Genomic DNA, 12,894 nt, shown 5'->3' on the forward strand with positions numbered 1-12,894 from the left:
GCTATTGCTCTACATTGCACTACAGCTGCTAGATGAAAAGTGTTTTGTCTCTCTATCATGTCTTCTCTAGTGACCAGGAAAACATACTACTAGTTAAATGGATTTGACAGTTGATATTGTGAGACTCAGGACTTAAATTACGCAGGCCTTAGTTTTGATATGGTGATTTAATGTAGCCATTTCCTTAAAAATACATACGTATTAATATATGAAATACATCAATTTCCACATATTTTAATTCAGTACATTTTCAGATGAACCCAATGTTCTCATTTAAATTGGGAAAATGCGACTTTTAACTTGACAAAAGTACCTCAATTGTAAATAGAAAAAAAGGAAACTGTTATTGCTGCTGTCTCTGTGCTGATCAGTGGCAGGAAGTCATAAAAAGGAAATTGACTCTAAAACAGGCATGAGGTGTGTCCTTGGGTTGCCAGATGTGCATTTATGGGTCTCCACTAGAGGCCCACACACCCGTGGGAGCACCGCGGGACACGCGGGTCCCAGTGCTGAAGATTGCGATGCGGGACTAATTTGGATTGCGGAGTGCGGGAAGAAACTGATGCATGTGTGGCAGCAATAGAAAGAGACATGACTCACGGCACTCCCGTACAACATAAATGTATACAATGAAATTAAAGTAGATTTTTGTTCTTAAATTACAGAATGTTATTCGTGTTTGCAGGAGAGCAGCAAGAAATAACCTACATTTTACGTAAACAGGCGCAAGATTGGTGATTTTCATGGCACATTTTCATGGGAGCATATCAGGAGCAGGACTGGAAAATCCATCCCGTGTTAACGTCAACCTGCGGGATTTTGCGGACGGGAGCAGCGGACAAAATGTGAAAGATGCAGGCGTGTGCGTGGGACAAAATATTTAATGGTTTTCCGGGAGCGGGCGGGTACAGGATAAGATGTTGCGGGAGCGGGACTCAACAATGGATACCATGGATCTCTACAATGGGTGGGCTGCAAAATATGAATTGTGCAAATTATGAATAGTACACAATAAAGCTTGTCAAAGCGATGCTGCGAAGTGTTTTATTAAATTAATTTGAACGAAGCAAAGTTATGCAATCATGTAGCCTACAACTCATAGGCTGGTTACAGTCTTGTTCAATTTGGTCCCTCTTTTGTGGGTGTACCAACCCATCCTGCGCAAGATGCCATGACCTTTTCTTTTCTCCTTTCTCACCGGCTCAACTATCTTCAGTTCATTCGGTTCCGCAGGCTCCCTCGGTGTGACGTCATTCCCGTTATCTTGCATCCGAGCAGGGTTCTTCGTCTCTTTCTTCCTCCTATTTTGCTCTGCCTTTTTAGCTTTCAGTCCTGCTTTTGCTTGCTTTTTCTGCTCAGCTTCTCTAACCCTCTTCTCCAGCTTGGCAATCAGTTGCAGGTCTTTCTGTCTGATTTCTTCTGCGATGATGTCTGACTGCCTCCCGCCGTTTCTTGGGTCTGAGTGTTGGGGCGGGATGACCTCTCGTTCTGGGCAGACCTGCAGCGTCCCTCTGCCTTTAGCAGCTGCGGGTGACATTTCTTTGTTATCTGTGTGTCTGCCACACTCACACATGCCATTGGCCGTGACAGGTCCCTGGGGAAGGGAGGTAAATCAAAACAAAGCTTGTGAATATTAAAAGGCTAATGTGCCTTTCAATGCTCATAGCCAGTCCTCAGCTATGAAAAAGATAAAGGTGAACAACAATTATGATGTAGAGCAACAACTGGGCCTACAGCATGATGGGAAGTCTACATTCTTGATTCTTTCTTTCAGTTTTTTCCCCACTCATTTGTTTATGGTTTAGCTCAGAAAAAATAAACTAATGTCACCAAAAGGCCTGTAGCACTGAAATGAAAAACTCAAACTACCTGAGGATTAATATTCCAGATGCTTCCATATTTTCGGAAACACCCTTTCCTGCGCGTCCCACAGTAGTCCTTCATGGGGGCATTTCCAGCTGCGGATCCCTCCATGCCCCTGGGGTTGTTGGCGCACTTGAGATGTGAATGCATAATAGATTTAAACATTTCATCATTCAGCATCCTCTTATCAGAAGAGACATGAATGTGACAGCAGAGGAAAGGCAACACTTTGCTTGGATGCCATCACATTTACGACAACAAAGTATGTAAGGCAACTATATGTGGAATGATACCTGGTGCAGAAGAAAATAAATCATGAAGAACCTTTGTTCTCACCTTTGTCTCTACTTGATTTCTCAGCTCCTCCATCACCCTTTCTCTCTTTATCATCACAGACGTCACACTGGACAGCAAAACTACTTCTCTCTCCTTCATATATTGGTCCCACACCATTTTCTCTTGCACCCTCTCCCTCTCCACGGCTATCTTCTCCATTTCAAACTCATCCCTTTGATCTGTCAGGAGACACAGTAGTTCTGTCCGTTCTTCTTCAAGAGCTGTGTAACGCTTCTCGATCCGCGCCTTGTTGATCCTCACTTCTCTGTCCGTTAAGTTACCTGACAAGTGCGTCCTAATCATCCACCGTGCTCTTTCAATGTCAGATTGGATATTGGGGCTGAGGGATTTCATTGTTGTGTCGATTTCACCTGCCTCTTCCCCCAGCAAGTCTCTTATCCTAATAAGTGCTTGATTAAGTATAGGATTTGAATGACAAAGTTGTTCCACCTCGGTTGCTTCCTGGGCAGCTCCAGCTGTTGCTGGCCAATAAACGTTTGGTTCTGCCATCTCCTCCACACTCCTACAAGCAGAAAGAGTGCAACAGTGTAGGTAGACAATGAAGTCACAATGTCTGAACTTTTTGCTAGCCTGCTTATCTGCTTTCCACTAATCATCGTTGTTTATTCAGGGAGAATTGACTGAGCACAGGGCTCTTTTGCAGCAATGCCCTGATTGAGGCTACATAGTACAGAAGAACAATAAATAAACAAACCATAACAAAACAAAACAGACAAAATAAATAAAAAAACACATTAAACAACTCAGAAATTAAGTATAAAAAAAAATTAAAAAAATAACATAAAGTAAAAAAATTAAATCACAGAATCATTTAAAACAACAGCATTGAGGCACATCCTTATTATCTAAAAGGCTCTTAAATTGGTTGACAGACAAATACTTGGTTAATTTCAACTCCACTTGAACAGTGTTCCATTTATGGGAAGCAAAGAACTTAAAAGCTATTTTACCTATATTAGTTTTTGTAAGGGGGATTTCAAGGGAGATGAGGCTCTGTGACCGTGTATTATGACAGATGGATTTTAATTTGAAAAGTGACATGAGATAATTAGGCAGTTTTCCCACTAAGGCTTTATAAACAAATAAAAGACAGTGTTTTTCCCTCCTGTCTGCTAGAGGGGACCAACCAACATTTAATGTCACCTGTATGGGTCGCCTCAGCTACTGACATAGTCAGGTGGCACTTTGCTGATCCCTTTCATGTAGCGTTATTCTAATCTAATTACTTGACACTTGATAATAGTGTTGAGATGCTTTCTTGCTCACCTCGGAATCAAGCGAATGTGGCAGGTCTGAAGTATGTAACAAACCGCTGGAATTGAAGAGATTTGTTCGTGTTGCGTTCTGTAAGAAGTAGAATGCAAGAATTGATTTCGAATGTTTCACTGTTTCTATGGCATTTCGTCAGAATTGACACGTTTGGAATGCTCAGTTGGCAACATATATTCTAGCGTACTTTCATGGTTCAAACGGAGAATAGTAGCGACAAATAAAGTAGGTAAGCCCATAATAAAGCTAACCTGTTCTCATAAGAGATTAAAGGTAGAACAAATAGATTATACGTCATAATATTCCGCTAAACAAAAGGCGCATGTAAAACAGAAAGAGAGAGATGAAAAATAAACCTGTGATGATTAGGTCATAGCCTACGTGTTATCGATCTGGCTGCTATTTCAAATTGCAACTTTTAATGGCAATAGGCCTACTAATTGAAATTGTAATTGTAATGCTGTGTGTTTACACAGACCACCAAAACTTTAACATCAAGTAGGCATACAGTAAAGTCAAGCCTTAGCCGTGCAATATTGCTGACGACCAGAAGAGAGCAGTGTGCTTAAGCAATTAATAGTGTATGAGTTTAATTGTAGGTTAAAAAAAGCCTTTGTTGTAGACAATGTTGTATTCAATGCAATACTTATGAACAAACACATCACTAATCCTAATCTGTATGTCTTTTGGATACAGCAATCTATCAAATACTTAACATTTCACAATGGTTATAGGTATATGGTAGACCTAATAAAATGTACGGGGGAAAGTGTGCTGAGAGACAGAGCAAAAACTGCTTGAAGTGAGAGAATGTCAAGCTTTCTAGTTTGTGAGAGAAGAAGATGTTTTATACTGATATGAAAAGAGTGATTTCAGAGTTAGGTAATAATAGCTATAAGCCTACATACACAGACAGATAAACAATGTCAGAATGACCTATGTGCAGAACAATCACTTTCAGTCTTATCAAAAAGAAAGACAACAGTCTCTTAGCTGTCCTAAATATACACACAGTCACTGTAGTTAATATGGGAAGTCTAAATTGGGTCTGAATTTACTGGGCCAGCTCACCTCCTGTTGTTACTAAATGGTGACATGAATAAAACCCATTAGAATTCTATTTCCATGGGACAACACCTCACTTACTGTTTGTGCATCTTTTCATGGAAATATGACAAGTGACTTGTTTAATGTGTTACATTTCTTTTAATACGTGTTGGATATATACATCATGTTTTATTTAGTGCTGTGGAGAAACACTTGATTCTTGGCTGCCCGATAACAATAAATAAATGGGTAAGTCCAGCATTTTGTCACTGTACAGTTCAAAGGCAAAATGTAGGTAATAACTTGGCTCATTTGCAAAGTAAAATGTGCATGTGACAAAGACCTCTATTAACAGTCAAAAACACAGTTTGGTATATTGGGTATAATACACAAAAGCTTTCTCTTTTACAATGACAGGCCTGCTTTGAATAGAAAAATAATACTTTTCACAGCAAACATTGTGATTGTGCAGTAAGGAATTTCAAACAAGTTCAGTGTTTTCATCATAGAGTTCGTTCAGGAGGAACATTAGAAGACACAACAAATATATGGAATTCATGAACAAACATTGTTGTGTTCGAAGACTGGAGTTAATCCAGTCTTCCTATTGGCAATGGCCTTACAGTGAAATGAAATGTATCTGTACAGTCCAGTAAATGTATTAGTTAAACTATTTGTTCAGTGTTTTATCTAACTTTCTGCAGATCATGTCAGTTGATGAAGTGCGTGCTAAATGTGGTATACTACATGTCTTGTGTGAGGCTGTATCCTTCGTCAGCAATCCAGAGATAAATTCACACTACAACTGAAAACACCTGGAGTCCTGATATCAAGAAATTACTTTGTAGTCCCTCAGCGTCTGCTTCAGCGGCAGGTCAACTCTCAAGGGCAGGACTCCTGTGGAATTGTCCTTAGGTGTTTCTTCATCATTTTCATCATCTTCCAAAGGCCAATGTCACATAGAGATGCAGCACAGCACAGCTGGAAACACTTGTCCATTTGAGTGTTGTTTTTAACAAACGATGAAAATGAGATATTGAAGCCAGATGTCCTTGATCTTGCTAGCATTCACATTGTCCATGTCCACAACTCCATGTCCAACCAGGTGCAGGGACAGACAGTCTCTGTCTCAGCGAAAACAGAGACACAGCAGACATCTACAGGCCCCTGAGCAGTAGACAAGAAAAGGAATGTATTGAGATGAGGCAGCATGTGACCGGAATCGAGATTACTTTGGTTAGGAAAGGCCCATGTTGATTTTACACAATCAAGTAAGGAAGTGAAGACACTGTGTATAGATAGCTACCCAACAGGCCAATGTTGAATTTACACAATCAAGTAAGGAAGTAAAGACACTGTGTATAGATAGCTACCCAACAGGCTAATGCTGAATTCACACAATCAAGTAAGGAAGTAAAGACACTGTGTATACGTAGATATCTACCCAACAGGCTAATGTTGAATTTACACAGTAAAGTAAGGTAGTAAAGACAGTGTGTATAGATAGCTACCCAAATTCCCCCAGCCTAATGATGGCAACATTGTAATATCACAGAACAGACACTTATACCACAGCTGAGATTACACAGGTCTTTTCTTAGAGGTCTTAAGCTCTACATTTGATAGGCTGAGACAGAGTGTAGATTGTGATGAGGCAAACCCTGACACTTCAGCAGATACCTCTACACCAGGCCGTCGTAGAGGGACAGGGCCTGGACGATGGACGGGTCAGCCTTGGAGCCCTCCTGGAACTCCTGCAGTGTCAGCATCCCGTCGGCATTCTGATGACAGCGGATCGGCCATCAATACAGGCAAAAAAGCTTATATCATCTTATTTTCTTTAAAAAAGATAAACAACCTCTAGTAGAGCGGATCATTTTTCAAGAGGCTTACTAATAAAGGACTTTAGCAGCCCTGCTTACAAATCATGACTAAACTAAAATGAATGTGTCATTGAGATGAGGCACATGTCAGTGAAGATTTTGGTCACAGTTTGAAGCGGATGAGCTGTTTGGGAGAAAACTGGCTACTTTATTTGATATATCCTGCCTCTTCACCAACACTCAAACGGCTGAGGGAAAAGCTGAGGTGATCTTTATAGAATCTGATCTGTTGGGGAATCAACTGCAGTCAGTGAAACGGGGTGAAAAGCTAGCGAGAGCGATTGCTGAAATGAAGTTACATAAACAATCACAGCTCATGTGAGAGGGAAGAGTGTAAAGAAGGAGCGATTAGGTGAAATGAGGATATAGATACAATGTGAAATACAATACAAAAACTGTTCCTTACAGTAAGACTACGTCTTCATATGATCCATGTTGTTTGTGTACCTTGTACCTGGGTTACATATTTACCACATGCAGGTGGTAGCAGAGCAAGGCGCATACCTTGTCCATACTGGCGAAGATGCGATCCACTCTCTTCTCAGGAGTGTTCTCCTCCTCAGGCAGCTCCACTGTGTTTCCCTGCAGTCGGAATGCCGGAATGCCGGAATACCGGGGGAATATGAGGAAACAGAGCAGTCATGTGACAGACAGAGTGATACACGGAGAGCTGGGGAGGCCTCATCATGCATGGGCAATGCTTTAGCCCAAACGTCTAGATGAGTTATCTAATGGAGATCAGAACGCAACAGAACAGAACAATGCATCCACATCCCATGATTCCTCACTAACTGACATTGCTGGCACGTGCCGTTATGCAGTCAGCCATGCTGTGGCTCAAAACAAATGACTCACCACCATCTGGTAAATGGCATCCACAATGTTCAGCATCTCATCCCGGGTAATGTAGCCATCGTTGTCAAGATCATAAAGTTTAAAAGCCCCTACAACAACAATAAATGCAGGTGCCTTAGGAAATTGGAACAGTCTTGTGCATTATGCAACCGACAACACTCATTGTCATTTAAATGATATCCTTACAGCCATATAAAACTGTATGTATGTGCATGTGTGTGTGTGTATATATCCATTTACATATATGTGCTAGTGTAAGTCTGTGTGTGTGCATGTGTGTGTATGTGTGTGTGTGTGTGCATGTTTTCTGCATTTTGTATGAACTCAGTACACATGTTAAGTGGAGAACATCTACAAGAGAGTGGGAGGGCAACATGATCGAATATGTGTACAAGCAAATATAAGCCAGAGATAATACCAAACCATGCATACTGTGTCATGTGATGGTACGGGTCGAAGGTCACAAGACTTACATCTGAGCTTTTCATCCAGCGTCCCTCTGGAGGTGACTGACAAGGCCTGGATGAATTCAGCGAACTCGATGCGGCCATCCTACCGAGACAATAGGATGAAGAGGAAAAGACTTACATGAGAGAGGAGGGAAACACGAGATACATCCAAATGAATGTGCATCTAATCCAAGGCAGAGTATATCTAATGGCTCTGCGGACCCAATAGTGTCCCTGCAAACAGCGCGGAAGGCCATCCGCCTGAAAAGCCCATTTCACAAATTGACCGTGAAGGACACGGCATACAGAGACCCAGGGCTGTGTTAGTGAAGCAAGAGAGATGAGGACATCTCTTCATAGAGCAACCCAATGAAACCGTCTCAGGGTCAAAACATTAAAGGTACCCTACATACTACAAGGAATGAATGTGATGCTCTAAAGGAGACTTTAAGTAGTTAATGAATGCCAACTTAACTGCAGAGAGAAGTTCTTAAGACAGCTGCTGAGTCTAGTGATGGCATACTAATGGTGAGAGAGAACCATCTGAAGATGTGACTAGAGCTGGGAGAAGGGGTGATTTGCTACGACATGTTAATGGGCCTCCTCTATCTCCGTGCCCATGATGCACACAACAGCCCTAATCTCCTCCACAAACAACAGCTGGTACAAACAAGCACAAACAGCACCCAGTCCAGCCCAGCTCAAACAGTGATGCCACAGCAGCTCAGACCTGGGGTTTTGTTTGTCTGGGTTTGATTTGATACCAGCCCTCAGTACACAGAGACTGTAGTCCCTCTAGTTCCTACTTAACATGAGTTTCACCTCAAGCCCAAAACATCGCTTCTCTTTAAGCTTTGAAACTGATACGAGACTATGAGCAGGCCATTGTGCTGTGCTTGAGGTCATTGTAGGTCAAGTCGATTTTCGATATTGGAGGTATGGAAATCATGCTGTGTTTTTATATGTGTGAAGTTGAAATGCTTTATAATGTTTTTTTTTTTAATTCTCCCATCATGATTACTTTAATGGAGTACATTCTAAAACCTTGAGTGAGAAATGCACTTACAACAAGCAGTACATCGCATACTCTCTACATAGGCTTTCAAATGACTCACAAAAAAGTCAACACAATTGCTCCTCAAAGGCAAACCTTGTAATTCCACTGCGATCTCTTACCTTATTCTCATCAAACACGTTAAAGACGAAGGAAGCAAACTTGGTGGGGTCTCCGAAGGGGAAGAACTGCTTGTAGATCTTCTGAAAGCCCGTGGAGTCCAGCTGTCCGCTGGGACAGTCCTTAATGAAGCCTTTATACCTGCGCATGAGTGGACACCAGGAAGGAAGAGACTTTTGACCTTTAAAAACTCTTCAAAACTCTACAATTAAAAAGTCAGTAAAGAAAAAAATTCAGAGAAGAAAAAAAGATATCACGAACACTCTGTATCAGTATCATAAGCCATCAGTAATCAAAACCGGAAAATTAAATTACTATCCATGCCAACTTCAACCAAAGCTGTTCTAACTCACTATACTTTTTCAAAGCCGGGAACATTATCCACCAGCTGATAATAACCATTTCCCACCACGATTAGGAAGGAGGTTAGAGTGAATATGAAGCCAGGGATACCAAAATAAGCATGGAAGTAGCCAGGGAAAAAAAAAAAGACAGGACAGAGATGTAAGACAAGCACAAGGAAGGGGTAACCTTTGACCCCAGAGCCACAGAGACTTTACCTCAGAGTCTTCTGGAGATTCACTGGAATCCTTGAAATGAAAAAAAGATGCTCTAATACTTGATCAGATTAGATCTAAACCCTGAGCATAAAAGTGAATATTTTTGAAACTTTAATATAAATGCATAATGCCTCCCAGGCATTGTGCAACCTGCTGGATTTAGGATCTCCTGTCCTTTGAATATCAAATACCAAGACCCAGCAGACCTGATACATGACTGGAAGCAACTCAAGCATCGATCAGAGTACAGACAAACTAAAAAACCGCTCCTGCCACCGTGTCATAGACAGAGTTAACAAAATGACAACATGTCCAACCCGGTCTCCCGTGGGCACTTGGACCCGTGTAGGGTTGGGATGCTACCGCTGGTGCCTCCGCTCTGGGCTTAATGGTTTGTTTACCCAGGACAGGACATGCTGGCACAGTATCTGCTCAGGAGCATTATATCTCAGGTGGAATGGCACAGTATCTGGTGAGCAGAAATCCATTTCTATCTATCGAAGTGACACAAGGACACAGCCCTGCAGTCTTGTCAACTCCAGAAGGCAAAACAGAATCTGCAACAAAAGGCTGTTCTCAGTGTCTCTGTAGTTGTGTGTGTATGTGTGTGCGTATGTGTTTGTTCTCAGTGTGTGTGTGAGCGGTGTTTGTTCTCAGTGTGTGTGTGTGTATGTGTTTGTTCTCAGTGTGTGTGTGTGTGTGTGTTCTCTCCGTGTTTGTGTTCATTCATGGGTTTATGTTTGTGTATGTGTGTGCTCCTCTCTCTGTGGGTGTGGGTGTGAGTGTGTGTGTGTGTGTGTGTGTGTGTGTGTGTGTGTGTGTGTGTGTGTGTGTGTGTGTGTGTGTGTGTGTGTGTGTGTGTGCTCTTCTCTCTGTGGGTGTGAGCACGCATGCAGGTGTGTCTGCACGAGGACCAGGCTCCAGAGAACTAGAAAATGTACCCTGTTCACCTTTCCGGATGATTAAACTTATATCAGACAAGCTAACCTCGTTCACTAGGACCAGGCTTCGGAGAGCTAGAGAATGTACCCTGTTCACCTTTCCGGATGATTAAACTTACATCAGACAAGCTAACCTTGTTAACTGCCCTTGGGGTATCTGTGTTGATTTCTGTGTAAAACTTAATGAGAAATGTTCAAAGCCAATCAATATGTTTGTCTTCAAACCCTTCTGGACCTAAATTAGACACCATCTCCTAATGCATAAATGTACATGGTTTGAATAACAATATAACAGGTTATAAATTCTGTCTTCTAAATGGTTGAGATTACTTTAATGAACAGAACATGTTGTAACAATATATTTGGATATAGACGCTGATAGTTTTTATGACATTGGAATATGCTTTTTTATACTTCCGTTATTTATTTATTTATTTTTATATTTAAAAAATAAATAAATAAATAAAATAACGGAAGTATAAAAAAGTATATTCCGTTATAAGCCTTTGAAAGGGGTAGGCTATGAAATCTCTGTGGGGTTTTGCAGGCTGGGATCTCTGACTGTTTTAGGACTATTTTGCACTGAGGCACCAGCATATTAACTCAGCATAACTCACACTGGCCTTGAACCTGCAAAAACACAACCTGAAAGCCTGCCCCTGTGCCCTGCTGAGCTAAAAAAAGAAATTAAACCTTTCTCCCCTGTTAGTAATAACAAGGTTACTTTGCTCATGCACAGAAGGCACAACTGAGTTCTGTCAAGCTACCTACTAGGCTGTACTTGGCTACTTGAACCCTGTGCAAGAAAAAAGCACAATGTAATAGACCTTTACCTTAGAATTGCCTGTTATTAACTTTTCTTGCTTGATTCAGTTCCCAATGCGTCATTTCACGGCTTCACCATTTTTTCCACTATCTGCATTTCTATTTTAGGAGCTTGGCAATATGCAGCCCACTCAATACCTTAATCTCACATTTACTTTCTTTCTCGTGCGTAGCAAAGTTCAGCCGGTGGCTGCGTACACAGAAGAGGTGGAGGATGACTTTGGCTTTCCTGCCGCCGTGACCCGGCCCAGTCTCCTCATCTCCGCCAGCCGCCAGACGCTCCCGGAGATGCGGACGGAAGGTCAGAGGGAGTCGAGCGTAGCGCAGCTCTGCTAATTCCCTAAAGCGCGTAGGCTGGAGCCGTAAAACATCCCTCCCCGAGACCTCAGATAGCACCGCAGACAACCAGGCTAATGCCTTCAGTTAGCCGGGCTGGTGTGCCATTACCGGGGTGATATTAGTGTGAGTGACACAATTAGGGTTGGAGCTCATGCTGAGTGTCAGGGGGGTTATCTTCAGTTTACGGCTAAATGCAATAGGGTGTGGAGTATCATCTCTCTTATGGGTGCTGAGGTGTGTGTGTGTGTGTGAGGGGGGGCGGTATACAAAGTAATGGGAGGCACAAGAGGACTATGGGGGGTTGTGAAAGAGCCAGCCTATGACTCTGTTAGCAGTGGAGAGCACTAAGGTTATCAGAGCCTCCCCTCCCCTCTGCCCCACCCCATGAATCAGTCGTTACTCACCAGCACTGTGTCCAGTGAGGACACATTCGGTTTAGTTTATGTTTGTCGACGATCTAGGGGTAGCACAGCGAATGGTAGACTGAGCCCCTTCCTGTAATACTCTCGTATTCTCACTGACCAAAGCAAGAATCAGCCAAGGAATTCAGCCAAGCAATTCGGCTTCTATTGTTCGAGGCATATTATCAGTGGCATATTAACATTCAACTGCATTAAAATCCCAGTGGGCCCAATATGCAGGCATGCAGTTAACCGAGATTAAAACGGATGTACTGAAGCAGAGGTGAATAACAATGCCTTTCTGAAGCATAGGCTACTGTGAGGCAGTCAGTCTCTGGAAAAGGCATTGCTGTCAGGGTTTTTAATGGCAGAATAAAGTGCCCTGTCTACTCAAATAACACACATGGAGCTAATGAGAACAGAAAGGAGAGAGAGAGAGAGAGAGAGAGAGAAGAAGGATGGATGGATGGATGGACAGATGAAAGGAAGGAAAGCACTTACCACTGCTGCACTTCCTTTTCTGTAACTGTGGAGAGACAGAGGAAAAAGAGCCAATTTGAGATGAGTGCAGACAGCAAAACAAACACTGACTGGGCAACAATTCCTTACAGATCAGATCTGAACTCAGACCAGTGGAATCACTACTTCTAAAAAAGACACAGACAGAGAGACAGTTTTGCAAGCAGAGGGAAAATCTGTCTGGTACAGATAAGCCAAACACTAAACATACTTCAGTCTGAACATCAAGCCTGTCGTTCCTCACCACTTCAAGAAGAGCGTCCTCTCTTACACAGCACTAAAGTGGAGTACAGTGAGGAGTTTGTTGCTCTCTCAGACGACTACTTTAAGGACCGGCAGACACATATTGCAGAGAGTGTTGTCTCTTCCACATCAGCACTAAAGTGCAGTACAGTGAGGAGTTTGTGTTCAT

General features: G+C 42.2%; 2 protein-coding genes across 7 annotated transcripts in view; both read right to left on the bottom strand.

The window, feature by feature from the left end:
* Positions 1–1,017: 1,017 nt before the first annotated feature.
* On the bottom strand, positions 1,018–3,562 carry LOC116222868. The gene is made up of 4 exons (XM_031577910.2): positions 3,487–3,562; positions 2,200–2,722; positions 1,870–1,995; positions 1,018–1,594 (listed from the first exon to the last, which is right to left on the bottom strand). Exons 2-4 carry the CDS (start codon positions 2,707–2,709, stop codon positions 1,097–1,099), a joined length of 1,134 nt encoding a protein of 377 aa, XP_031433770.2. The 5' UTR covers positions 2,710–2,722; positions 3,487–3,562; the 3' UTR covers positions 1,018–1,096.
* Positions 3,563–4,675: 1,113 nt separating this feature from the next.
* Positions 4,676–12,894, bottom strand: part of ncs1a (neuronal calcium sensor 1a) — a 20,057-nt gene continuing 11,838 nt past the window's right edge. For 4 of the 6 annotated variants that reach the window (XM_031577362.2, XM_042709379.1, XM_042709381.1 and 1 more), the window contains 8 exons: positions 12,465–12,489; positions 9,458–9,487; positions 8,900–9,038; positions 7,748–7,826; positions 7,275–7,363; positions 6,924–7,001; positions 6,217–6,317; positions 4,676–5,703 (listed from right to left, as the gene is read on the bottom strand). In XM_031577362.2, coding sequence (XP_031433222.1) covers positions 6,219–6,317; positions 6,924–7,001; positions 7,275–7,363; positions 7,748–7,826; positions 8,900–9,038; positions 9,458–9,487; positions 12,465–12,489 — 539 coding nt within the window. In that variant the 3' untranslated portion in view covers positions 4,676–5,703; positions 6,217–6,218. Of the gene's footprint in view, positions 5,704–6,196; positions 6,318–6,923; positions 7,002–7,274; positions 7,364–7,747; positions 7,827–8,899; positions 9,039–9,457; positions 9,488–12,464; positions 12,490–12,894 lie in introns of all 6 variants that reach the window. The other 2 variants (XM_031577361.2, XM_042709382.1) reach the window with 2 other exon arrangements.

This window comes from Clupea harengus, chromosome 12, assembly GCF_900700415.2.
Source record: "Clupea harengus chromosome 12, Ch_v2.0.2, whole genome shotgun sequence".
In the NCBI taxonomy this organism is placed as follows: Eukaryota; Metazoa; Chordata; class Actinopteri; order Clupeiformes; family Clupeidae; genus Clupea; species Clupea harengus.

What these genes read in the sequence shown, in the direction of transcription:
- LOC116222868 (XM_031577910.2), bottom strand. Translation starts at nt 2,709, where the DNA reads ATGGCAGAACCAAACGTTTATTGGCCAGCAACAGCTGGAGCTGCCCAG. An exon ending in GAAATCAAGTAGAGACAAAG is followed by an intron (nt 1,996 to 2,199) that starts GTGAGAACAAAG and finishes TCACATCTCAAG; the next exon opens with TGCGCCAACAACCCCAGGGG. An exon ending in TCTGGAATATTAATCCTCAG is followed by an intron (nt 1,595 to 1,869) that starts GTAGTTTGAGTT and finishes TCCCTTCCCCAG; the next exon opens with GGACCTGTCACGGCCAATGG.